Genomic DNA, 27,223 nt, shown 5'->3' with positions numbered 1-27,223 from the left:
TTTCGTTGCATAACTCACGGCGAGGGCCACCAAGGTATTCGCGGTACAGATTTACGAATAGCCTGCCGCACAACGATTTTTCATCACGCGTTACACGCGTATGCGCATAAACAACGTGCGTTAAACGCATTCCTAGCTGTAAATATAATTTTCATGTGCAAAACTGTGTCTCTGGATGCAGTATATATATTATCGTACACAAAAGTGAATAATTTATATGCGTGCAATATATTTTGTACAAAATATTAGCTATAAAAGTATGTGTGTGTGTGTGTGTGTGTTTTCACTATATCGATTAAAATGATAATTTGCCAAAAACAAGGCAATGTACCAAAAGCTCCTATTCTAAATATAAGTCACTTGCTGTGACATTTGTATAAAAAAGTAAATATGTGAAAGTAGAGCAGAAAAGGCTTTCGAGAGCAGCCGTAAAATAAAAATATAAAAAGAAAAAAAAAAGAAAAAAAACATGCATTATACGCTACGAATGATCGATGCATCGTGAACTATTTCGTTTGATACCGCACGTACCGTCGTTGACATGCGTGTTATGTCACGTTGGAAATGGCCGTGTGAGTTGTTTTCAGCTCAACGACCGAACGCGGATACGTGGTCTCGTTTGTCTGCCGAGCCGAGCCAAGGTATTTCGGTGCAGAATCGAACAGAGTAAAAGTGTCATGGTAAATCCATAATTCATAAGATCCACTTCCCGAATGAGGTGTTTAGAGTAACAGTGGCTCAAAGTATAAACTGTGAACAAAAAATAACTTCTTTATAATATATAGGAAACTTTTTCATAACTTTTCCATAACGTCAGAATGCTTCTTTTTCCCCTCCCTTCTTGTCGTCAAGGTACAGTTGCGTCTACAAATGTCTTATTTAAAATGAGACTTTATGATTATGAACCCTGCATACGAGTAACTTGAGTACACCCTACGGATTATGGATTTACCGAGTGCCTCAAATAGAACTTGCACGTAATTGCAGCTACTCTTGCGTCGAATTCTTAAATCGTAATTCCGCATTACCATGCTAAAAATAATAAGGACATACATCGGGAGACATAGCTTCAATTTTTATATATCATATCCAAGCACGTTGAATTATATATCGGCGTATTTTTAAGTAAATCGACATGCCTGAATTAAGAGATTCCGCGATATTAGTCGATAAAATTACATAAATTAAAGAAGGACCATGAAGCGCATGCTGGAGGATGATATTTTGAGGATTTACCAATACTTTGCTTTCATCTTCAACATTTTTTCACTATTTGTGGGCTATGCGTTTGTATGCGCGCGCGCACACACACACACACGCATCTCGCTTAATTTATATATGTACCAATTAAAAACAAACCCGACGTGTAGCATTGTATTCCATACTGAAGTTACTACATGGCAGTTCTAAACAAATAATCCGCATTAAACGTTTCAGGAAACATCTCTACTACGCTATACGCAATATTGCGCAATACTGTTGTTTTCCCGGTTTTGCCGGAAATCAAGCTATTTATCGCGCGCATTGAATTTTTTATCGTGAGATTTATCAAATATCCAATTGTACCCGGGCATTGAAGATAGTATAGATAGTTTTTGGAAAAAAAAAAAAACGACGAACCAACTGTCTTCCGTTTATGTAATTATGCAAACGTCAAACGTGCATATCATACTATGTTCCAGAGTCCACTATTGAAATTTATGATTTCTATCATGTTATATCATGTCGACGACGAATATCATCGCACAATTGATTTCGCATGAAGAGCTCACAACTGTCTGCTCAAATAATTCTCCGATATATAGATATATCGCGAGAAGAATTAACGTTATTCTCGAACACAGAGATAAAAGCATCAATGTTGTACGTCCCAACACGAGAGTTTTATATTTTTCTCTATATTCGAGACGCAATAACAAACACGGTCATAAAATATATCAAAATAACACAGCAATTCAGTGTAACTCTCAAATAAGACTTTTTATCACACCTGATCTAATTTAACCTTAATGAAGAATGCAGTAATTGGGCAAAAATGGGTTCGAAAAATGGTATAGACGCAGAAAAAAACGTTCGACTTTCCCAAGTACGTGAAATCTAATGAAGGATTTAAGCAGAGTAACGCATAAGTCGATTGAATCCATACAGATCCGGATTATTAGCTGGAATTAAGTTTCACGTGACGTAAGAATACAACAGAAACTCAGGAGCTCGACAACACGACGACTTATGTACATCGCCGACGCCATCTTCTACGGAATTTAGCCGCGCGCGAAGGCCTGCAAGAGGATGATGATCGACGCGTGCACGAGACACGCGTTCGCAGAGAGCCGCGGAACTCAGTCGTTTGCTGTGTGCAAGAGAGGGTAAGACGGCGGGATTGCGGCGTTGCCATACCGCGCTGTCACGTACGCGCGAGAACGTCGGCTGACGTGACAACGTCGCTCGCGACGAGACACGCCGCGTCCCACAACGCGAGAAGCAGGCAGAGCCGACGGTGTGTCGTTGCGGCCTGAAACGCAATGCCGTGCCGGCCGCTCGCCAGATACCGTAACAGGGTCGATAGATTAAGAAATTTGGCGATATCGCTTCGACATGCGCAGGTGCTCCAACAGAGCAAAGCTACCGTTTCCGTCGAGGCTGGCGCAGGTAGAAAACTATCGAATACTAGCAACACCATGGAAGAGGAACGATGAGCGCAACACGAGAGACTGTTCGACATTTTTTTCTTCTTCATCATGGAAGATTCTTCCCTTGTCACCTTACTCACGAATACAGAGGAATAAAAAATGTGCGGAAAAAATTACATTTGGCGTACATCATACATCAAGTTCAAAGGAACAGAAGGTTCACGAGCAAATGCTGTGCGATCTCTCCGATCTTTTGCCGCGCAAATCAACGTCACTTCTTCATCTTTTTTAACATCTGAATATTTTCTAATATTCGAATAAATTGTATGACAAAAAAAAATTAAAAGGAATCACAGATTTAGCAGGCGGATTCGATATAATACGCGAGTGATAGATTGAATTAAGTTACCAAAACAAATAACATAGGGACCCAGGCGAACAACGTTCGAACTTTGGCTCGAATTCCCAACACTAAACTGCATTTAAACGTAAATACAAAAATACCCAAATTGAATGTAAATATAAAAATAAAAATAAAACTATAATTTGCATTTTTACATATTTACTGGTGAATAATAATTTACACATATCGATATCTATATGTATGTTAGATTCATCAGTATTTAACGGTTTCATTCCGCCGGTCAAATCGACATATCTCTTTAATCACACAGTCATTGTTGCAGAACAATTAACATGTATATTTTATATGAATATTTATACGAACAGTGTTAAATATCAGATATAGCGGCAGTTATTGTTGATATTATCTTTATGCTATTTCGTACCGAATAATTGAGACGAAACAAATTATCGATCATATCCTGATCATTATCCTGAAATTTAACATACTGTTGCGAACAATATTATAATTTTATCGTGACTTTTCTCATTTTATCTAAAGATCGGTGCACATTTCTGCGTAAAAACAAAAAATCTATGCTCAGTTATGTCAATGCATAAGGCGTATCTAATGTATATATGGATGACGTATGGGTATGGGTGACATAGGAAGAATTCTTTCACCGTTATTCCAACGCTCAACCCTTCACGAGACGGCGTTTACTATGCAATTAACTCACCTCATCGACGCAATGCATCGGGGGAGCAAAGTTCTGATTACTCGGCCGTTCTTCGACCCTGAGTAGCGTTTACGTTACACGCCGACATTGCCTGCAAGGTTAAAGGATCTCGCGCGCGACACTTGGTTAAGAAAGTTTCATACACTTAGAAAAGTCGAGCATTATCTGAATCCACACTTTCCTCGCAAAGTTTTATCTAATCCAATTAGGACGTTCTTTTAGGAATTTCGAGGACCTAACCTGCAACATTGTGAATTAAGCGCGGTCATGTCGCAAGAGAAGGAGACAGAGATGTGTTTGGTTACGTCACGTCTGAGTAAAACGTTTCAAGTCATTCGCATGTGTTGTACGTCATATTAACTTTTTTCATAGAAGACGTAATATAGCATAATTTAAATGGTTCCGACATATCGGAAAATTTGTATTCCGGAAAATTGTTTCGGTATTCAAGTTTCGATGTTGTAATCTTTTTAAGGCAATTGCTGGCTTCCAATAGTCCGGGCAAATTATATTTCGGGAGATTGTGTTGCGGTATATTCGGTTTTCGAGATCGAGTGACTTTACAAGATATTGTCCCGCTTTTTGCACTTCGATACGATTCCTTTTTTTTTTGTTTCGAAATAACGCACGTCCACTCGACATATTTCCGAGAATGACGAGTATATGAAATTCTTATCTCTCGTGACACGTCTGATAAGGATAGCATCTGTCTCTAGTGAGTGAATCGCGACAAATGAAGGCGCGCCGCGCATCAGCGTGTTTTCCAGAATTTCGACTGAAGAAATCCAATCGCAGTAACGACGAGCGAGAGAACAAGCGAGCGACTAAATATCGGGATAGGTTCGATAAGTCAGCGAGAAGGAAAGGGAAAAAAGCACACGTTCACACGTTCGCGCTGTGTGCGAATCACCGTTGTAGGGCTGGCTCGCTGCTTGGTACACGTGAAAATATGTGTGACTCGAGGTTGCGTAGAGAGTCTCGAAGGTTTTCGGGACGGGTAATGTCTCGAGGGGAACACGAGGACTCGACGAACGACGGGTACCCCCGAGGGCGGGGTCGGGGTGCAGGGGCGCGGTAGGGTACGAGGTGGGGCGAGGAGCGCGAAGAGGCGGAGGAACGAAGAGGGAAGGAAAGGGGAGATGGCCGACCACGCGCGATCAATATACCAAAATACGCCGGCACCCGCGCGCACATAAATACGTATACGCGTGCGCGCGCGCGCGCACACCCGTCCGTGCTCCACGTATATATCCTTGCGACTCTGTCAATATATGCCTTCACGTATGCAAATTGTAAATATAATCTGAGCGGCTTGTGTACCGGCGACTGCGCGCGCGCGCGCGCGCACATGTGTGTGTGTGTGTGTGCGCGCGCGTTCGCGCGTAGCAAGAGCGAATTGTAAATGTAACCGTTCTTGCGCACGTACGTTGCGTATCGCGTGGAGAAACGTCGATGAATGCGCCTCCTTCGAATTCTGTGGCATTGCTGAGTTCGGCTTCCGGGTTGAGGACGTGTCTTTTTTGGATTGGTTTCAAACGCTGACATTTCACAGCCTGTTACTTCAGGGAAGAATGAGCAACCTGACGGTGTGGTAGTCCACAAAGAAATTTGGGAACGGGGGGGGGGAGTCTAATGAGACGTTCACGCGAACCGAACGTTCGCACACTTTGATTACGATAGATTGATCGAAGCTGGAAATTGAGAATTAAAAACGGAGTTGAAAGGAGAGAAAGATGGCTTGTTTGTATTCGAAGCAGAATGAGAAAGAAATGCGATTTCTTTCAGCCATTGGAGTCTCGTTAAATTTAAGCAATATAATGTAGGTTGTCGCGCAAATTTGTACGATAATCATTCGCACTCAGGGAAAAAGCGATTTAGCAGAAAAAGCTTGACGTGTAGCTTGACGTATGCAGCCAAACTGTCTCTTTGAAATGGGGCTAGCCAACGTCGCATGCTTGCAGTTAAAGTTGAAGTCATTAGCTGATTAAACTTCAGCGCAACAGCGAAAATATTTATCGCCAGAAATATATTATTTCGATCTTTGCGAAATGGAACCTAATACGATATTTGCATAATAAGGTTGCACGAAGGTTCCCGAGATATGCAATTTGAAGGAAACTAGGCGAGAATAAGAGCTAAACGCATCTGCAGTGTTTTCTCCATTGTTCACCGCTCGGGGAGGGGGGAGGGGGCTGTCGCCGCACTGAAAATGCGAATTGCTCTCGCGACTCGAGAGAGAGAGAGAGAGAGAGAGAAACAGAGAAAAATCGCAGAGAAACCAGCATTTAAAAAAGAAAACGAACCTCAGAATGAGATACGCTCGGAGATAAGATCGAAGCGATACGACGGCGCGCGCGCGCGCGCGGAGCCGCGTGTTGAGCGTCACTATCGAACAATAACTTCGTACTGCTGCGAGCTCTCAAAATGGCTGTCCTCAGCTATTATTACTTCGGGGAAAAAACAAATGACGGCGCGCGCTTATGCTACGTGAAGAGGAGAGGAGAGACAGAGAGCCAAGGCCCTCGGTATAACGTATCACGGTATGCACGAGAGATCGTGTGGGTGCGCGTATATACTCGCGCGCGCGCGCGACACTCCAAGCTGGCCGTCGTCTCTCTCTCTCTCTCTCTCTCTCTCTCTCTCTCTCTCTCTCTCTCTCTCTCTCTCCCTCTCTCTCTCCCTCTCTCTCTGCTTCTCTCTTTACCTCCCCTTTTTCCTCTCTCTCTCTCTCTCTCTCTTTCTCATCTTCGACGTATCCTTGCGCACTATAGACCGTACCGAAAACATTGGGATACCTTACATGTTTCCTGAAACTCGAAGGTTTATCGAAACGATAATGCCAACGCGATTCGTGCGAAAACAAAAACAAGCCTGTAAATAAAGCGATACCCATGCGAATTTCGACTTTCCTCTTTCTTTCCCGTGTATGTACGTCTATAAGTAATATTTGTGCGTAGATGTGTGCGTGATAAACGCGCGCTTGTGTACAACATGTGCGAGAGGAAAAGGTTCCGAAGAAAGGCACAGAGGTTCCGAAGAAAGGTAAAGAGGAAAGTTGGGACATAAAATGCTGGATGAAATGCAGAGAATCCTCGGTGAAAATTGACCGTGTCGGGAGACAGGGTAAACTCGAATATGTTTACAACAGTTGACTAAGCTTATTCCTAGACCCAGCCGTAGTACCCTCTTTTTTCTGTCTCAAATAGTTTAGAGAATAAATATATCAGAGGTAAATCCTGCTTCGACGCAATAACAAAGATGTAATTGAAGTTTTTGTACCGCACTTAACACGGTAATAAAAAACGTCGAGCAAAGGGACTGAACTTTCTTAATTTATAGCTTTTAAACGACCCATTATTCATTCAGATTTAAATACTTTAATAAGGAAGAGAAAGTCATAGACAGTAAATTAGAGAAAAACTTGCGAGATTTCGGGAGCTATTGAGAGAAATCGTTCGGAAACGTTTCCAGTTGGAATTATTTTGTTGTTTGTCAATTGTTCTGCCGCGTATCCGAAACGAGTGGAAAGTTTGATATTTTTAAGCTTTCGCTGTGTGGAGAAACGCTTTGGCTTCCGGCTTGGACTTAAGTTTTTGTTTGTTTCTAATGTTCCTAAGATTTCAGTTTACTTGTAATGTTTCTAGATTGGAAAGTTCTCTTAATGTAGTTCTTTTGATATTTACATTATTCGAAGTGATACACACTGTTGAAAACAGTGTTGTAATGGATACGCTTTCTGCAATAGCTACAGTTGTAGATATCAAAATAGAGAAATATAACTAAATATGTAGATATAGATCTCAGACGAATAACCACGTACGCCTAAGCGGCGTCACCTAAGATAAGATGACCTTTGCGACCCTCGATTGCCGAATTCATATTCCGATACCGTTAAAAACGCTTCGACCTTCATTTCAAGCATCCTAGCCTACAACCAAACCATTCTAGCCTAAAAATACTTCAATCATGCCGCAATCTTTCAATAGTCATCAATCAATCTTTTAATAGTCATCAATCGCAATATCGAAGTCTAGCTTCGTTCCCATTTATATATTAAGATTCCGCGGTTCAAATATCAACTAAATCGCGAATTGTAACAGCGGATGTACAGGAAGAAAATTGTTACATCCACATTCTCTACACATGGTTACAGAACAAATGGATGTAAATTCAATTAAATAGATATTGTATTAAAAGTTGCTATTGTTATACGTCCACCTATATAGTTCTCTTCACAGTCAGTTGTTTAAAAAGTGCACTTCCTTTCCAGGACAATGCTCGAAAACGTATTTTATCAATATCCAATGCAGATATTTCCAAATTGTGATGTATTATCAATGTCATACAGTTGTAATACTCATATAGCGGTTACCTTCATTGAGGTTGGGGCATGCAGGTCATTTCCAGAGTACTATGGTTTCTACAACTTTGTTGTATGCATGAGCGATAAATAACATTAATATTTTATTGCGGTGACCATATTTAGCCAAGTGGTACTATTATTGCTACTACTACTACTATTACTACTAGTACAACTACTATTATATATTGCGTTAAATAAAATAAGAATAAAAAATTGTACACATATAGATATTATAAATATATGGACTGTAAATTTAACAGCCATCTTAAGCTCCGAATTGCACAGCAATTGTAATACGTAAAATGTTATTGTTTGTGGTCACACGTTTTACACCTCACATTTTGTGAAATTTTTCGAGGAATAATTGTACGGAGTTAAAATTCTACAACTGATTTATAACTGTCCCGAAGTGCTCGACGGAATATACCTGTCCGGTTCATGCGTAGCAAGCGCGTAATTAACTCTATATGTGCCTTTTTCGTATTCGTTATCATTCAGATAATTTTTGTAATTTTAGAATGCGATGAAATTTAAAGTATGCAAAAAAGACAGTTGTATGCGACTGCATAAAAAGAAAAAGAAATCTTTTTTTTAAATCTTAAGGGCACCTCACACACTACGCTAAAACTCTACTGTTGATGTGCATTGTTGAGTGTTTATTTATACATGTTGTAACCAGCGCAGTTATATAATTTTTAACTTTTTAACTGCTATGGGCATATACGTCTATATAATAAATAAATAAAATATACGCGCCTTGCATGTATATTTTATTTTATTTATTGTATGATATATTCAATGCTTTATATAAAGCGCGTCGATTACTCGAGCACCTTCGGTGACGTGACAAGCGAATGCTGCATACAGCGGGCGATTCTCAGTTGAAATCGCCGCAGTTAAGAGGCTAATATCATTCAATGATACAAAAAGTAAATAATTGAGAAAATGTTAATTGAGAAAAAATGAAATTAAAGTATACTGAAGAATGAGTATATGGGAAGTGATAGAACGTTTTGTGTTTAAAGTTGACTCCCCTTTGTTAGACATGCAGCATATGTAACCAAAGTTTACATTTTTCATAGAGTAATATTTCCAAATTTTGTTCATTAAATGTATGATAATTTACCAGTTACGGGTATAATCAAATATAACATTAATATGGTTATTAGAACGTTTCTTTACAAATGATTGTTCCTTTTACTACTTTCTTCGTTATTATCAAGTGTAATGAAATGTTGTATAAGAATATAGCAATATTTGTCATACGTTATATGATTGCATTCATTATATACATCGCCATTTTATATATATATATATATATAATTTCTATATATTTATAGTTAACATCATAATTTATTATAAAAAATATTTATCATAGGTTGGCCATGCATATATTACGATTACTAGCACAATTATGATAACACTTACCATAAATATAGTATTTCTAACTATATTTTTAGCATGCCATTACAGCTTCAATTATCATACATTTTTCTGTTCCAGTGTGGAACGTGGAAAAAAGAAAACGTCAGCTTATTTCCAGAAAAAAGAAATTGCCGTTCGCGCGTGCAAAGAATATACACAATAGCCTCTCTCGTGAGAATACACATTAGATGCACATTGCGAGAGGCGCTATCGTGTCTCTCGATTGTGATGGACCGGCTTCGTCTATCTGTGTGTGTGATCTATGTAACGCGGAACACGATTTACGAGCGATAGACTTAAAGCTGGAACATACACGTCCCCATTGATCGCGAAAGGTTTAAGCAACGTCGGGCTGCGTGTTATCGCGGTGGTTCTCAACTTACCGTTTAAAATGCTCCCTGATGCGATCCTCACGGATGTTTTCCGGCAGATTTCCAACCCACAGGTGACGTGTCTCTCTAACCATTTTGCTCCGAACTCTTCATTTGGGACCGGATGTTGTGGTATCGTTTGGAGGCACTGTACGACACACAACCTCGACCGGCGATAGTAATCACCGCACACTACACCAACACACCCGGCACGAATTATTTTACGGACAACTCGAGCAAGCTGTTGGTTCTCGCGCACTTCTCCTTTCCTCTTCGCCCTTCTCCAGCTCTAGGAACTCTGCCACCAAACTCCTTCGCTTCTGTTTTCGCTCTGTCTCCGTCCAGGTATAGAGAATGAATTGTACACAGCACACAGAGAGACAATAATGACCTCTCTTCCTTCGCTCGTTCTTTTTCTTCCGTTTCTTTTGTCAAGGGGGTAACGCACGGAACGCACACGTGTCGTCGGATGCACGATCGTTACGCGTTACATCCACTGCAACAAAATGGAACGTAGCAACGGTAGAAACTTTCTCACGGTGGAGTGAAAAAAAATTCGCTCTCGAAAGCTATATATACGTATATGTATGTTATATATATATATATATGTATGTATGTGTGTGTATGTATATATATATATATATATACATATACATATATGTATATATATCACACCCTCTTTCTCACTTGTCACTCGCCGCTCTTTTTATGCTCATTTAATTCGCACGGTATCCGCACATCTCCCTCCGCCTTTTTACCAGAAAGAGAACACACGACACAGATAAATGATCAATCACTAGTCAGTAGCCAGGAAGAGGTGAGGTGCCCAACAGGCAGGGCCGATCGCCGTCGTCGAGGATGCGACACGTTGGAAGAACGATCGCTCGTGCATGCGTTCTAGCAGCAACGTTTACGATGATAGCTACGGCGACGATCACCGCCGTAAAATCGGCAATGACGACGGGGTCCTCGCGATCAAACTTTCGCTGTGCGACGTATAGCGGGCACGTCGACGTGGAGAAGGAGATGATGGAGGAGCAGGAGTAGCTGATGGCGGCAGAGGACGGTAAACGGGAGCCTAGATAGCGGGCACCGCTGACTGTAATGATGATTGCGAGGATCAAGATCGCTGAAGCCCACCACATGGTACATCACTGAATCGCGATATGGGGGATACTGCTTCTTCTCGTAATCACCACGTCACGTCACACGAGCACTTCCACCCGGCACGGTACAGCACGGGTGATCCATCTCGCGGCGGTGGGCTCGTAATTTTTCTCTTTCTCTTCCCCTCTCTCTCTCTCTCTCTCTTTTTTCTCTCCTTTTCGGGATTCGCACGTTCACTCGCGCGCGCGTATCGTATCGCCGATGCTTGCTTCTTCTGAACACGCACGTAGATTCGCCTCGCTTCGTCTCGGCTTTCGGAGCCGGGAATGACACAGCTCACGTCACGTCACGTCACGTCACGTCACGTCACGTCGCGTCGCGTCGCGTCACGCCACGACACAGCACGGCACAACACGTGGCACGGGCACGACAAGACGACACACAGCACGGAGGCGATACCGGATGTCGAGGCTGGCCTAAACGTGCCGCTCGCGGCGAGAAGAGAACTCTCTTCCCGTTCTTTCGTCGTTCCGAATGTCGGAGCGCGCGCGCGCGCGCGCGCCGCGAATGTGTGACCCACTGTTGATAACGCGAATCAATTCGAACGCGGTGAAACGGCACAGTCGTTTCCTCTTCCTCTCGCCGACTGCTTTATATCTCGCGCAGCGGATCTTATCCGAGATGCGAAACAACGACGACGACGACGACGACGACGACGATGACGACGGCACTCGTGCACATCTATACGCCCGTGTTACACACGCATGCATTCGGGATACATGTACATACGCGCACGTATCGCAGACGCATATACATATACCCTGTTTCCGAGTATATATGTATATGTATATGTGTGTGTATATATATATATATATAGGTATACAATCACTCCTGGACAATTTTATCTTTTTTTTTCTTTCTTTCACACCACTGGCTTATACTTGTCGCGGCCCGAGCATCACGTACACACGCACGTATCGGATTGAACGATGTATCGATACATCGATACCCGTGTTACTCGCACGCTCCGCCTCCTCCGAGCGAAAACATCGGGCAGGCCTCTTTCTCGTCAAGGATCAAACCGCCACGACACAATGACGCGGCGAGCAGGTAATTTCGGCGCGCGACCCTCGACTGCATGTATCATTACCGTGTACAATGAGCCGAATGCCACGCGTGCGCGTACGTATGTATGCGTACGTACATGCACGGTGATTACGCACGTAATGAGCTTACTCACACTGCTGGTGTTGCCGTTTTAAAACAGATCGCAGTAGTACATACGTCTTGAAAATTCACTCGCTTTGAACACTCGGACATATAACACGAACGGAGCTTACTTTGGCTCCTCCTCACTGCACTACACTACTCGGAGTGACGTCACCGTGGCGGGAGCGTATCGAGGCTCGCTAGCTAGTACGGCTGTCCGGTCGCCTGGTGGGGCGACTAAGTAGGGGAACGGAACGAGTCTACTCTAGAGAGAGGCCGGCTCATCGCGATCGTTGGCCGCCAGGCGTGGTGGCGGCGAAGTAGGGAACAGGGGGAAAACGGGGAGAGAAAACGTTGCGCGCGCGCGCGTGCTCGCGCGCGCTCGCGTGCCTTAGGCCGCGGAGTGGGGGGAACTCGTTCGAATCGAAGCAAGGACAGGGGAAGGGGGATCCGCGGGACTCGCGGGAGAGAAGGGATAACGGGTCGAACGAGCTAACCCGCGAACCCCTGAGCCTCTCTCGTCCCTTTTCGTCCTGCTCCTCTTTCCTCCCTGTGTCTGATCCTCGTTCTCTCTCTCTCGCTCTTACGACCGTTCTTTTCCCCGCCGTTCGTTCCACCCTCCGTACCGCCGACTCCTACTCCGCGTAAGTCATCCGTCCTCTTCCTCTTGCTACCACCACCACCACCGTCGTCTCCATCGAGTCGAATCTATCCGCCATCTTTGTTACGCGTTGTCCGTTCCTCTTTCTCTCTTTCTGTCTCGCTTCAGCTTTTTCCTGCTCGCTTCCACGCGCCCTTCTCTCTCTTTCTCTCTCTCTCTCTCTCTCTCTCTCTTGCTCCAGGGCCGGTTTAGGGGCAGCCAATTACCCGGGGCATCGGTACTTTCTACCGAGAATAAAGACGGACAATCGGATTATTACGAAAATAAAAGTACTTAACTTCGTGACGTTCTCTCTAATCAAGGAAGTAACGATCAAACAAACGTGCCAGCTCGATAACGCGCGTACGGGTTAATGAGGCGTGCGCGTGGATAAGCGTTTTCCGCATAAACGGCATAGATTCGGTACGCCGACTAGGATAAGGATTCAGAGCTCTTTATAACGAGAGTCTCGTTGCTGGAAGTCGAGTTGTTGACTCTCGTGAAAAACATGGGTATTATGACGAATAAAGCGCCCGGTGTGTCTTCTCTTCGAATACAATTCTCAATCTCTCACGAACCGCGGATTCTTAATTTTCAAGTCGCATCTTGTGACCGCTGAAGAACGTGTAGCAAGGTCTGACACTTATGCATTAAAGAATTTATTCAAGTTGTACATGGATTTATTTAAATACGTACATATCTTATGAAATTAAATATTTGTATTCAATATTGTGGAAGAGGATTATTCAGGCTACATGTTCAAAAATGTCTGAGAACATAAATGTACCAAACAACAATTTTGGCAATTTGCAAAACCGTCGATAACTGATAATTATATCTAATTAATTATTAAGTCTCGATTTCTCATATAATTACAAAATTGATTTCAAAGATAAAGCCCGTACTTTTTTGTTTCGAAGATAGTATCTATTACAACATATGAGAGGTAGATATTTAAATATATAAATTTAGTACACAGTAACTGAATGATTGCGTATCACGTTCAATCTCATTTCGATACAGCTAAGAACGTAAGACAGTGAAATACCTTTTGCCAACATTTACAATTAATTCTATTATTTAAACGACTTATATATAATTCGTAAAGTAGAACTGAGTAAAACAAGAATCTATTTTATGAGAAAACACTTGAAGAGTCTGGCTTATCGTAAATATATCTGCAACTGAATTTACAGAAACTTGTATATATCTACAAATATAAATATAAATCTATAAATCAGGTATTTTTTGTATCGTATATAAGATACACGGTTACAAGAGTAGAATTCCATCTCGAATCCCGTCGGTCTTCTAAAGTGGACATTACATTAGACAGGACAGTCCGCGAATGGACGGTCCGTGAATTGTTCGGGGCGAACAATGCGCTAGCTGCATGCCTGCAGCACCGTCGCCATTTTGGTCTCCTCACCGAGGCGAGGCGAGGCATCGTGTCCGGAGCGTCTTTATGCTATGCTTCGTACGATCGTTGGGTTGGTCGCGAGAGAAGCGAGCGATCGTCGTCCACGTTCGCATGTCGTACGTTACGCGACATCGGCTCGCAACGGCAGTAACGTCCGTTCGTGTGACCGCAGGACGTTGCTCGACTAGAGAGAAAGCGATTTCCGTTGCAAGTCCAAGTCGTCACCGCCGCCGCTTCGCCCGAAAACGGCAACCGCCGTCGAGTCGAATTCGGAGCGTAACGCGTCGCGTTACGGTTTCGTGGACGATTTGCGTTCGTGTGCCTTGTGCGTTCGTGTGATGCCTCGCATGATTTCTCGGCCGATATTCGGCGATATTTTATGCAAATTGCTATTATTTCGACGGGCTTTGATCCTCTTCAACATTCTCTGGACGACGATGCAAAGATATTTTCTCACGTCATGATATCCGTGATGACGCGTTAATTTTTCAATATCAACGACAATATGCATTAACGTATCGAGCATATCGACATACGACAGAATTCTATTTTGTAGAAAAGAAACGTTTGAAAGATATAAATATTGCAAGGCGATTCAAGTAATTTTACATGTAGTTAGTTAAATACTCGTACTCGACGCGTCATAAAAAGAAACTTTATTCTGAAGCACACGTTTAAAGATCTATCGTCGAGTGACTCTTGACAATCGTAAAATAATCGCCGGAATAGCCGATGATTGTGTTCATATTTATCTTTGATCAAGTATTACATGTAAATAAGCATATATATCTTATAATGTAAACACATTTATAAATCTCCAAATGTTGTCTGTATTGCGCAACATATGAACTTGTAAGTAGAATTCTGTCGCGGATTATAAATCGCGCAAAATGAGATTCAACGAACATATCAGCGCATAAAAATTTTCGTTTTTATGCAATTGATTCTGCATTGGATATTTAGCTTCTGATTATCAAGATTTTCCAGCTCGAACGAGACTTCGAGAAAATAACGAGATTTACAGCCGACTCGATACTCGTTTCGGTCATTCAATGTAGTATTCACTTGGTGCAGTGAAATCTACTTTCAATATGGGATATTACTCAAGTGTTATATTCTTCTCTTGTCTCTCTCTCTCTCTCTCTCTCTCTCTCTCTCTCTCTCTCTCTGTGTCTCGTATTTTCCTCATTAGAATTGTGAAACCTCTGAGAAATCCCGCAAAGACACAAGCAGAGAAATATTCACTCTTTCGATTTTTCGTTCTTTCCTTACCTCTTGTATGTATTTATTAAATTCTCCTGTCGCTCGGCTACCTCGCTTATACAATATGTATGTAAAATACAAGACACATGACGCTATTGTTGTCTGGACATTGCTTAACATCAATAACGGCTCATCGCCGTTTCGTTACGATCCGTCCTCATCGCGATAATGCATTATCGTCGCGATAATTTACTCGTCATTCGGCACGATGGCAGTCAATAAAATCGGCGGCGTAGGGCATTAGTGATCGGACGTCGAATCGAAAGGAAGAAACGGGGACGTGTCCCGCGTGACGTTAAAGGTCGATTCACACTATACGGCACGGACCGTCGCGTACCGGCACCGACACGACAAATTAATGCATATGTTTAGGCTGTTTCAGTAACCGTTCATCAGTCACACATTTAGCAGATGGATCATCCAACAACGATGAATTGGCTCTTACGGCCTTACTTTTAGACGAAGAGGAAGCTGAACTGGAAAAAATGAAAAAAAGAAATCGAAAATGGGTACATCCAATGTTAAAAAAGAGAAAACTTGAAGGAGAACATTAGACATTGTTCAAAGACTTACTAAAATAAAAGACGACAAGTTTTATGAGTATTTTAGAATGCCGCAAATTCTATGATTTGTTAAAATTAATTGTGTTACAAAAATAAAATGCATCGTTCCGTGAGGCAATTTCACCGACAGAAAGACTTGCAGTTTGTTTAACATTTTTATTTATATTAAACATTTTTTATTCAATTTACATGTTCATATTCTCCGTATATCCTGTTTCTTCGTTTAAATGTGGCATTGAAATTATCGTCGGGAAATCATAATATGATGGCGACGGAATTGGAGTTTGCGATTCTTGAAGACGGATATATAGTTGGTATTGTTGATGACGATAGTGATGGTAGAATGTAAATAGTGATGTAGAATGTCAACGTTGTGTGGGTGTAGGTGAGTTAGGTACGAAAACTGGTTGTTCTTGCATAATTTGCTTCATTTCAAGGTTACTGATAATGGAGAATATTTGTGATTTCGCTATATTTTGATAATAAGGAGAAAAACTCTTTACTGTTAATGCAATACTCGCAAAAAATGTGTCTACTGCACTGGATTGTTGACTCGGTCGAGTTATCTGCTCTTTAGCAGTTTTTTTATCTAACATATATTTCATCATTACTGGTGATGCCGTTTCTGCTTGTGTTTGATATCTCTTTCCCTTATTCCTAGCTACGTTAATGATTTTTCTGTTGACTTCTTCTTTTTTCTTCTTTTCATTCTCAATATGTAACTCCTCATCCACATCATCATCTTTGTCATCGTCATTCTTATTACCATTCCGATCATCTCCTTTATCGTTGTTTCGATCATCTCCTCTATTATCGTTTTGATCATCTCCTCTATCATCGTTTTTATCATCATATTCGTCTTCATTCAGTTCATTCTCATTATCATCATCACTAATATCTTCCAAATTACTACATGTGTCTCTTTCTTGCATAAATGGTAATAGAAACGACATTTCATCTTCAAATCTCCATTTTTTTATTTTTGAGGCAGCCTGTCCACTTTTTATTTTACGTTTTTTTTTCAAAGCCCTTCTGAAAGAGTCTCGCAGATTTGTCCATGTTTTTTTACAAACAGCCACTGAAAAAAAACGAACAACATTTGTATAAAAATTGACAAAATATAGACAGATAACCATAGTGCAATTGAGGAAAAGAATGAGCCATTTAATGCTATTAACAGTGTTAAAGCCTACAGCAGATAAATGGAAAAAATTTGCCGAAGAATTTTGGGACATTTGGAATTTTTCTAACTGTATCGGCGCTCTCTCGACGGGAAACGTGTGATCATTTAAGCTCCCGCAAACAGTGAATCTCAATTTTTTAATTACAAGAAAACTCATTTCCCATTGTCCTCTTAGCATTGGTGGATGCACATTATAAATTAATCGCAGTAGACATAGGCGGATATGGTAGAAATAGCGACGGTGGCCTATTTGCCAATTCTAAATTGGACAAAGCTCTTGAAAGGAATAAATTAAATGTCCCGAAAGACAATGCACTCCCTAATACGCAGACCATTATGCCTTATGTCATAATTGGCGATGAGACATTTCCGTTAAAAAAATATTTATTGAGACCCTATCCTGGCTCGTAATTTCAGGGAGATAGATCAAAAAGAATTTTCAACTACCGTCTCTCACGCGCGCGAACAATTTGGGAAAATGTGTTCGAAACACTGAGCCAAAAATTTCAGCTTTATAATCGAAGACTGAAGTTAAAACCAGAAAATGCAGATAAAATCATTTTGCCTACATATATTTTGCACAATTATCTTCGAGACTGCAGTATTAATATAAAAGATTTTGCAAGATATTAATATACAAGATAATCATAGCACTGATACTAGTTTGGAAAATTTACCACGACAAGAGGGAAATGCTGTAAATACTGCATTTGCTGTTTTTCATCACAGAACACAGCCGTGTTGAATGACAAGACGCAATAAATTAAAAGCTAGTTTATAAATAGGATAAATTATATATATCTTACCTGGCTGGCTCATTCCCTTCGCAATTTCTTTCCAAATATTTTCTTTGAATCTAGTATCACTATATTTTGGATGGCTTATGACATATAATGGCTCATAGGCCTTAACATTTTCAATTAATTTTTCCTGTTCCATCCTCTGCTGCGTCCGTTCTCTGCCGCTTACTGATTCAGACTAGCGTACCAGCACCGACACGTACCGACACGCACCGGTCAAAACATTGTTTGCGAGAATGTCGGTCGGTGTCGGTACGTCCCGTTGACGGAACGTGCAGGTCGATGTTGATTAGTGTAGTTTCATTAAAACGCGTGTTTTAAAGTTTTGTCGTGTCGGTATCGTTTGTATCGGTGCCGGTACGCGCGACGGTCCGTGCCATATAGTGTGAATCGACCTTAATAATCTAAAATCACGACGCACACATGCGCGCGCGCGCACGCACGCACGCACGCACGCGTCCGTGAATCGCCGTAATGTTTTTTAATTCACCGTGTATGCACGTAGGTAAGTGCGCGTACGTACGTCTCAATTCACAGTGCGCATAAATCAAGACATATACGCGTCCGTTGTGCCGTTATCGAGTCATGAAGGTGACGCGACTGGCCAAGCCGAGAGCGGCCTAGCGGCGGTTTCGCTACAATTATTCCGGCTATCGCGACGATTGATAATAGCACTTACGACTGCATTGGATAAAGCTATTTTTTTTGTGTTCGTCATTAAACCGCTTGTAACCTACGCTGCGACAAGGTTACGACACACGGCTGAGCGATGTACGAGCGGATATAAAACAACGACGAGAGCGCTCGTCGTCTCTGCGAGTCTCTCCGTGCGAGCGGCTCGTTCTTTTCTTCTTTCTTTCGCGTCGAAAACGCGATAAAGCGGAATATACCCAAAGCGCGGCCTAATTGCTCGGTATAATCCACACGCACACAACACGCTCCAGATAGATAAATATAAATCTGATACGTCTACTCGCCTCGCCGACGAACCAAATTAATGGCCGTACTTACGTTACGTAAGCCCGGCGCGGAAATAACGCGCGATGACGGAGCGCGTGCGTCCGTCCGCGCGTTCATTTATCATACTTGTCCCTGAAAGGGCCCTTTTTGGCTTTGTTCGATTTCCTTCCCCCGTTGATGACTCCCGTTCCTTGCTGTGTCCCCTCTGCTACCTGCGGCGTGAGATAATGGCGGCGGTTCTCGCAATCGCGAGATCCTTCGCCGGCGGCGGTTGCTTGCAAAGCGATGCGTGGCGACATCTGTCGGCCGCCGGCCGACACGGCGACTGTTAAGTGTGATGAATTATTCGGTACTGTCGATCCTTCCTCTTACCGACGGCAGTGAGTAGCTGCTGCGGACTTAAATGTCGTAATTATTCGCCTAATTACGAGATTGTTAATTATGTATACATTGCAACATATTGGATAACATGATTATTTTGGGACTTGTGTTGTGAGGACATAATCTGAAATACAAAACGTTGCGTCTGTAAACACGCGTTGAAAGTTACTTCCTTGTTGGATATATCCCGTAGCTCATGGAAACAAACGTCCGTTTGAATATTGAACAAACAAACGTGTGTATTCGATATTTCAGAATGACAGGTCATTCCACCGTCGCGTTACTTTCTTTTCGCTCTTCTTCAGCCTATTCAGATATTATCGTCTCCGGAGTCTAACGTGCTGCGACGTAAATCAAAATCTCACGGGATTTGCATAATTTAAGCTGCAAGGCGTCTCGCCTTTATATCGTTAAAGTTCACAGCACGACAAACGTTCGCGCATAGAGAGAACGAATAATGAATGACAAATATTCGGAGTTTGCGGAAGACGCGGAGGAGCCATCCGTCACGTCGTTGGATCCAAACGAGCGGAAATTAGCGCGCCAACTTCGTATTAAGCGACGTCTAGAGGCGCTAACTAAGTAAGAGAAAATCCACTTTTTTCCCTTCTTTTTTATATTCGTCCAATTACATTTAGGTGTGTATAGTGTGCTCGATTTAAATATGCTCTTCTATTGTAACTGATATTTATTATTATAAAACAATGTTCCGATATTTTTATAAATCTTGTCTCTTACTGCAATTTTTGCAATTTGGAAATATCCAATTTCATGTTTGTAGAATGCTTCTTGTACCATTCCCACACCACAGCTATTATTTATTTGACAGACAGACACGTGATGAAGAGGAGGAAATTGTCGAGAGGACTCTCACCGAAAAGCAGATTCTCGCTAGTTCTGAACTCTTGGAAAAATTATCAGTCGAAGGGGATGAAGTGGTTGGTAAAAGATTTCCAAACACTTAACACTGACACACATCTATTCGAAGCCAATTGCCTATAGAACATGCTGAGATTCCCCGAAGAATTGCGATACGTACTCGCTATATATTATATTGATATCAACGCAGGAATATCTCTGATAAAATACAACTTGATTATTATATGCACAGGTATCTTGCGTAAAAATCGCAAACGATGCTAGAGAATTACAACGACGGAGGAAAGAGCAGGAGATTATGAAAATATTGCTGCGAAAGCTCGAGGAAGACGATGAGGAATGTACGAGAAGATACAAGAAGATCAACGACAAGTGGTCGAGTATTCTCGCATCTAAGGATCCATTGGACATACACGCGGAGATGGAGGCTCAAAATGCAAAGTGTTTGGAAATTATGGCGAGGAAGGACGCCGTAATCGCGGAGTTGCGACGAGAATTGGAGAATGCTGACCTTCAATTCATCGATGACCAGAAGAGTCAGAACGAGGACATAGATTTATTGATCGATAGAATGGATAAACAAGTTACATATATGTATATGCGTAATATCTTGTAACTCGTGATCTTACCCTTGTATATTCTCTTTAGATCAATCTCATGGCTAAAGCCTACCGACGTGAACTGTCGCTCATCAATAAAGTGATCGAGTCGGAGCGCAAAGTTCTGCTGAAAAATATCACGGAGAAATGGGAAGCAATGTATAAAAAGTTACAAGAAGGTAGTCTCGTGGGATTGGACAGGCGGAAAGAAATAATACACGATTATGAAGAGGAGATGAAGAAAGTCATAATTGAGCACCAGGAAGAATACCGCACTCAAAGGATCACCTTCGAGCTCGAGATTCAGAAGCTTCAGCAAGAGGTGCAGAACACGAAAGCTCTGTGTTTCATGAACATCGAGAAGCTGGATTATAGTTATGCCGTGCTTAAACGTCGCGAGGACGAGAATGCTATAGTAAAAAATCAGCAGAAGAAGAGGCTTAATAAGTGGAGTATTAGTGCTAAAATAAAGATGAGAATATTGGATTATTTAATAACGACCAGTCATTTCAGACTTCAAGATGTCATTAATGCTTTGAAAAGAGATTACGTGGAGTTAGAAGAAAACTCAAGAATTGAAATAGAAAGACTTACCGACCAAGTTGTGAAAGCACGCAAGAATATTCTGGACTTAGTGGAGAAATCGAATCATTTCACGAGCATTAATGATAAGAAATATATGCAAATTTGGGACATGAACGTGAAAAATGCAAATGGATTGCTCAACAAGGTACGTGCTGAATTTTGCTCAACGATATCGTTACGTTAAAAAGAATGTTTCAGATTTTAGCCGCTGACAAGATCATATATGAACAAGCGTTGGGCATGGAATGGAGTTTACCTAAGGAAACTTTATTGAAGAAAGAAGATCTGCCATCTTATTGTAGAGTAATATGTACCATAGAAGGTGATTATTAAGTAAACTTTAACCGAGTTCCGCTCAAAATGTTTTCACGTGCATATCTGCATTATTCAAGAAAACAAGTTGGCTGCTGAAAAAAGATTAACATGTAAATCTTACAAACCGGTCAGCACCATTGAGGAAATCAATTTAGAAAGACGGTTACTGAATCATATAATGAAACTGATCGCTGATCGTTGCGATTATTTGATCGAAGATAAATTGCTCCAACTGCTTTTACCTTATACTACGAATGATCAGTTAGTCATACGACTAGCTAATATATTTCAGGTAACGATACGTATTTTATATGCTAATATATACTGATGATTACTACTTAATTTTATTATAATGCTATCTCACGTCATCTAACTAGGCACTAAGTATTAAATCCGAAGAGATGCTCGGCTTCCTCTTGAATTTCTTTTTACCCTACGCATATTGTCCAACATGTGCAAGCCAGGATAAGAGTGAATCTATTCGTGATGAATCTACTAAATCGTCCTCTTCCAGTCCAAAAACCAGGTATTCATATGCTGTGTATATATTTGGAGTAATAAAGTGATGATAATTATTTTACGAAAAATGTCTGAAATATTAGCGTTGGACAAATAAATATCTGCGGCTCTCCTGAGGAATTCACAGAGGACGAAGCGAAACTAATCGCCGCTGTGAAAGAAGCAATCTGTGAGGAAAAATTATCTACTCCTAACGACGATGCGCCTATTATAAGTATTTCGCCTCACAGTTCCTCAAGTGAAACATTACTTCCTATCGCAGAATGTACTTCGATCTCTGTCAACTCTGTTAGCGACATTACTAAAGGTGCGTAACCTGTGAAGAACAATATTTTTGCGAATTTAGAAAGAAATTAGAAGTTAACACTGATATTCCTGCCGTAATATATTCGTTTTGACAAAGTAATAGGACGTGTCTTCTTTCAAACAGATGACGATCAAATGCAGCAACGTTTGGTGTGCGATAAAGGACACCTGCTGGAAATTGAAACAACGTTTGTCATAAAAGCCTTGCAAGAATTGTTAGAAGGATATCACTTTGTCAAAGAAGTGCCGCAGACCTTCCAGGAAAAGTTAATAGCAAAAACAGCAATTGTGTCACGAAGTATGACTTGCGAGGATGTAAAAAACTTTTGGGCACGATATACTGAAATTTTTCCCATAAAGAAGGAGCGACTGTGGGATGGCTTATTGGTTGGACTTAAAAAATATCACGAAATATTAAAGGAACGACATCAGTTAAATACTGAAACGGAATCATTACGACGACAAAATGCGGAATTACGTCGTTTATTGAAAACATACGTGATCGAGGTAGCATATAGAGCTTTTCTTTCTTAATGTAAAGTACACTTTCTTTAACGTTTAAAAGAAATACATATTATCGTACTGAGTGGGGAAAGAAACATTGAAGAAAAGAATATCTGAGATAATTAAGCTTATCAACTATTCTCTATTTTTTTCAGCCTGGTTTATCGCAAGATGACCTGCAGCCAGTTTGTGAAATGACTTAGAATAGTTTGTCATGAATGAACAGGCTTTGATGTATGTGAATCATTAAATTTAGTGTATAATTTTTAACATGATTCAAATACAATGTACATACACATAAGTCATATATCAAGTCAAATTATAATTAGTAAGCTATGTTTCTTGTAATTGCAATGCTGGTTTTTGGATATCTTTTGTACATTCCAACTTTGTCTAACATTAATGACATCAACACGATCGATTAACATATACATGAAATAATCGGTGTTTTCATACGGAATAGCTGTATAAGGTTTCTTTTGCCTTGAAAATTCAAATAATATTTACGTTTGCGTAAATAAATAAATGTATAACCATAATCATTAATTGATAGAATGATAAACATATTCTGCTAATGTATAATCGAAAGCAAATATATATTGCACGGGTTATTCAATAAATACCCTACTGTTGGTACATGAAACCTCCTGAAACATAGTTGTTTGACAACGGTTGTATTTCACTTTTAACAGTTGTATATGGTTTCGTTTTTTTCCAATATGGAACAAATCTTTTCTTGTTCGGATTCTTAACTCTCCTCAGCTTTTCAGCATGCTTTTCCGAATTCATATGCTGCAAATATATAAATTGCAATATTAAATGTTAAATATATGATACATTATGTAGTGCACTCTGTGTCTATATGTTGTGAATTGAACGAAGCAATGTGTTTTGAAGATTAATCAATAGAAATATTGTTTGTGTTTTAGCGAAAATTTAGGTGTGAAGTATTATAATGGAGTAAGAAAAGATGTGTGTTTATATGTATATATATATATATCTGGGTGTGTGTGTGTATGTGTGTGCGTGTGTAATAATATTGTACTACATTATATGAGCAATCATATATTATTGTACCATATTGTATTGAGTCGGGGAATTGAAGAATTTAATACATATATCGCAGTTAAGAGAAACCCCTTTCATAGGACCTTTCGTAGGCTGCTGTTCATTATTGGTCGATGATGCCAATGAAGTGCCTTGGCTGACAACCTCTTTGCCATCCCATCCACCTAAGCATCAATGTACGATCAACACTATCTATGTATCACAACCGCAGAAGCGGAGATATGTGATAATAAATCAGCTTGAACACTACATTCATGCCATAAAAAGATTGATTATTAATAAGTACCTAACAGCGAATATAAGAAAAAAAAAAAAAAAAAAAAAAGGAAGAAACAATAGATGTATCTCATCATTAAGATATACCTAATTTGTTCATGTTCATTACATCTTTAAACAATTTAAGGAATTGAAGTGAAAATTATAAAAAAAAAGATGCAACACTAATGTGTGCTGTAATGGCTTAAAGTATATGTTACTCTGGTTTATTTTCCGTCATAAAATATTTCGCATATTGTATAAAAAAGCAATCAAAGAGCATAATTATTACAAAATAATACAAAGGTATATATGTATAATATAATACTAGCAAACAATATAATGTAAGTGTATATATATATATATAATACCTGTACATGGAACGTAGTTGAAGGGTGTTGTCAACTACGTACATAACTTATTCAGTATAGGCGCGTAAGTAACATATAAGCGAACAAGTCTGTTTTAATTGCTTTTCACAATAATATGTTAGTAAGCAATTGAATAATAAATATATAATACTTATTTAGATGAACATTAAATACTAAATAAATAACATAATAACGCATGATAGCGATGAATTGCAATCATAAGCACTTACTAGCACTGAATTATACAATAGTGTAAGCTATGCAAGTGGCAAGCAGTTAATTTTGACAGTTATATGTAATTTATACAAAGAGTTGAAAAGCAAAAGTGACAATTAGCGTCAAGCATGCAAATGTGAACAATACTAAACTATAAATGAGTACAGTAGCATGTTTCTCTATCTTTTCCAGATATGTTAAGCGACTATTTCTAACACCATATGGCAATGCTTTTCTTACCATATAAGATTTATTATTACCTCTCATTAATTTCTTTTTATGACGGCTCCCTGCAAATATAAGATTTATATATCAATTTATATGTACTTAATTTTTAATATATTTTAAATGTTCCACTGTAAAAATTCATACAATATATATATATATATATATATATATCATAAGCAACATTTGATGTTCATTACCATTGAGATGTGTTTGTAACTGTTGTATAGAATTCAGACACACATTACATACATTGCATTTCAACCCATTTGTTTCTTCATCCTTTGTAAATCCGATTTTTGTCTCTTCGAGTGATGCCATTATGTTCTTTGATCTTAACTGTAAAATGATCTTAAATAATACATAACTTGTACATAAGACATATCATATGTATCTGTTCTCATGGCTAACCTGTTTGGCATGACGTGCACCTTGTAAATGTGTATCTAATACTGTTTGGCTTGTGAAGGAAAGGTCACAGTCTTCACAACGTACAAGAGGCTTCTTGGTAGGCAAATTGCCCATTATATTATCAACCACTGCCTTTGTAACAGGATCATTGAGATCCGTATTTATAACATCTTCCGACGATACAGCCATTTTTATAAACTAAAATTTATTAACGATATAACAACGAGTTCTTTGCTTCTTTCACGATGAATAATCAAGGCAATCGTAATGTTCTACGTTGCTTCACAAACAATAGCGAGCAAAGTGTGTCGAACAGCCAAAAACATACCAAAAACGTATATTCTAGCATCGAGTTTATTATATTTAATAAAGTATATAATGTCTATTATCGTACGAGAGCTATATATCTTGACATAAAATTCCTTCGATTCGGTACATATAACTACAGTGTCAAATGATATAATTATTGCTCACGCTATAATTTTGCAGTAGCCAGTAATACAGTCGCTCTATGGGAGTGTTAAATATAATTATATAGGTATATACGTATAACATATATTTACCGTCTTAATGCTGCCTGGTGCGCAAACCGTGTACCTCGCTGTTATGAGCAATATAATTTTTTTTTTCCTCGTGAACTCTCCGCGAATATGGTGCTTTTCAAATCACTCACTGTTCTCGAACGCACACGAAATGGCTTCTACCTCCTACCAATGGGAGGAACACCTTATCATTGGTACGCTATTGGTCGATAGACGTGGAGTTTAAAGTTACTCCCTCGGTCTTAAAATTTCTATCAAGATAAATCTATTCGTTTAATTTTCACGTTTGAGTGAGAATTCACGCGTGTTCAAACTTCACTGAGAGAGAGAGAGAGAGAGGCGCCGAACGAAACGATGTGCCGAAGATGCGGCTGAAACTAACGGACTTGACGTCACACTGTACCAGTTCTACTACACGTCGCGGCGATCGGATCGGACGTCCAATCAGCTGCGAATGATTCACGAAGCGTTTCGGAAACGCGGCCGGCGCGTCCGGCGCAAGAAGCGCGACCAATTGGGAGGCTCGCTCGCGCATCGCTCGACGTCGGTGCGGCGCGGCGCGCGTGTGTGCGTATGCGCGCATATAGGTGGCTCGTCGCGAAATATAGTAGCAGCCATCTTATATTTTGTGTCGGAGAAAAACAATTTGGCTGTACAAATGTTTCGCGATTGTCCGTGAAGCCGCACGACGACCGGGGGAGGCGCGCGCTCTGATGAGGCGCGACGTTTTTCGACCCTAGACCTGGACCACTACATTAAGCAAAGGTTCGTACCGTAAACGACGGCGGGCTTTTAATCCTTTCGTCGTCGAGCGCGCAACGGAGACACGGCCCCCACTCGCCGCGGTTGGCCGCAGCTCGCGAGAGAGAGAAATCGCGCAGTCTGCCGTCAACATATTCCGCCGTTTTTTCACGGCGCCTTTTTAAAAATAGAGCGGCTCGCGTCGCTCGCCGTCGCTCGCGGATGGTTCCTTTCGCGACGGCGTCGCGCCGTGCACGAAGGCTTTGCGCGTAAAAGTTATGCAATCAGCT

General features: G+C 40.6%; 4 protein-coding genes across 9 annotated transcripts in view; 1 reads left to right on the top strand and 3 right to left on the bottom strand.

Annotated features, from left to right (window-relative positions):
* The window catches only part of LOC105186607 (protein split ends), a 76,531-nt gene extending 64,156 nt beyond the window's left edge, over positions 1-12,375 (bottom strand). For 3 of the 4 annotated variants that reach the window (XM_025298514.1, XM_025298520.1, XM_025298523.1), the window contains exons 1-2: positions 10,559-12,372; positions 9,884-10,367 (exon numbers count right to left, since the gene is read on the bottom strand). In XM_025298514.1, the coding sequence (XP_025154299.1) occupies positions 9,884-9,966 (83 nt within the window). In that variant the 5' untranslated portion in view covers positions 9,967-10,367; positions 10,559-12,372. Of the gene's footprint in view, positions 1-9,883; positions 10,368-10,558 lie in introns of all 4 variants that reach the window. The other variant, XM_025298515.1, reaches the window with a different exon arrangement.
* A 3,882-nt stretch (positions 12,376-16,257) lies between these two features.
* LOC105182419 (probable ATP-dependent helicase PF08_0048) lies at positions 16,258-19,497 on the bottom strand. 2 transcript variants are annotated; one of them, XM_025298488.1, is made up of 3 exons: positions 19,068-19,497; positions 18,063-18,234; positions 16,258-17,151 (listed from the first exon to the last, which is right to left on the bottom strand). In XM_025298488.1, exons 1-3 carry the CDS (start codon positions 19,131-19,133, stop codon positions 16,439-16,441), a joined length of 951 nt encoding a protein of 316 aa, XP_025154273.1. In that variant the 5' UTR covers positions 19,134-19,497; the 3' UTR covers positions 16,258-16,438. The 2 variants fall into 2 exon arrangements, with proteins under 2 accessions (XP_025154273.1, XP_011138129.1); XM_011139827.3 differs by lacking the exon at positions 19,068-19,497 and having other exon boundaries at positions 18,063-19,061.
* A 3-nt stretch (positions 19,498-19,500) lies between these two features.
* On the top strand, positions 19,501-23,190 carry LOC105182456 (dynein regulatory complex protein 1). Its single transcript, XM_025298511.1, has 10 exons — positions 19,501-19,979; positions 20,227-20,335; positions 20,509-20,859; positions 20,925-21,322; positions 21,389-21,605; positions 21,659-21,782; positions 21,853-22,067; positions 22,153-22,301; positions 22,378-22,601; positions 22,725-23,190. Exons 1-10 carry the CDS (start codon positions 19,855-19,857, stop codon positions 23,132-23,134), a joined length of 2,322 nt encoding a protein of 773 aa, XP_025154296.1. The 5' UTR covers positions 19,501-19,854; the 3' UTR covers positions 23,135-23,190.
* A 231-nt stretch (positions 23,191-23,421) lies between these two features.
* Positions 23,422-26,589, bottom strand: LOC105182420 (zinc finger protein 385A). Of its 2 annotated transcripts, none has more exons than XM_011139828.3 (6): positions 26,214-26,589; positions 25,651-25,848; positions 25,440-25,590; positions 25,275-25,304; positions 24,182-24,336; positions 23,422-23,896 (listed from the first exon to the last, which is right to left on the bottom strand). In XM_011139828.3, the coding sequence occupies exons 2-6, from the start codon at positions 25,837-25,839 to the stop codon at positions 23,729-23,731; spliced, it is 693 nt and encodes a 230-aa protein (XP_011138130.1). In that variant the 5' UTR covers positions 25,840-25,848; positions 26,214-26,589; the 3' UTR covers positions 23,422-23,728. The 2 variants fall into 2 exon arrangements, with proteins under 2 accessions (XP_011138130.1, XP_011138132.1); XM_011139830.3 differs by having other exon boundaries at positions 23,440-23,896; positions 25,440-25,578; positions 26,214-26,584.
* Positions 26,590-27,223: the final 634 nt, after the last annotated feature.

Source organism: Harpegnathos saltator, unplaced genomic scaffold, assembly GCF_003227715.2.
Source record: "Harpegnathos saltator strain DR-91 unplaced genomic scaffold, Hsal_v8.6 scaffold101, whole genome shotgun sequence".
NCBI lineage: Eukaryota > Metazoa > Arthropoda > Insecta > Hymenoptera > Formicidae > Harpegnathos > Harpegnathos saltator.
This window is presented reverse-complemented; position numbering and strand designations above follow the sequence as displayed.

Excerpts from the sequence above, each read along its gene's own strand:
- LOC105182419 (XM_025298488.1), bottom strand. The coding sequence starts at position 19,133 with ATGAACGCGCGGACGGACGCACGCGCTCCGTCATCGCGCGTTATTTCC. Across the intron at positions 18,235-19,067 it reads CCGCGCCGGGCTTACGTAAC|TCTGAATCAGTAAGCGGCAG; the intron begins GTAAGTACGGCC and ends CTGGTACGCTAG. Across the intron at positions 17,152-18,062 it reads GAAGGGAATGAGCCAGCCAG|TGGCTGTTTGTAAAAAAACA; the intron begins GTAAGATATATA and ends GTTTTTTTTCAG.
- LOC105182456 (XM_025298511.1), top strand. The coding sequence starts at position 19,855 with ATGAATGACAAATATTCGGAGTTTGCGGAAGACGCGGAGGAGCCATCC. Across the intron at positions 20,336-20,508 it reads CAGTCGAAGGGGATGAAGTG|GTATCTTGCGTAAAAATCGC; the intron begins GTTGGTAAAAGA and ends TTATATGCACAG. Across the intron at positions 21,606-21,658 it reads CAAATGGATTGCTCAACAAG|ATTTTAGCCGCTGACAAGAT; the intron begins GTACGTGCTGAA and ends AGAATGTTTCAG.
- LOC105182420 (XM_011139828.3), bottom strand. The coding sequence starts at position 25,839 with ATGGCTGTATCGTCGGAAGATGTTATAAATACGGATCTCAATGATCCT. Across the intron at positions 25,591-25,650 it reads GTGCACGTCATGCCAAACAG|ATCATTTTACAGTTAAGATC; the intron begins GTTAGCCATGAG and ends GTATTATTTAAG. Across the intron at positions 23,897-24,181 it reads CCCCGACTCAATACAATATG|CATATGAATTCGGAAAAGCA; the intron begins GTACAATAATAT and ends ATATATTTGCAG.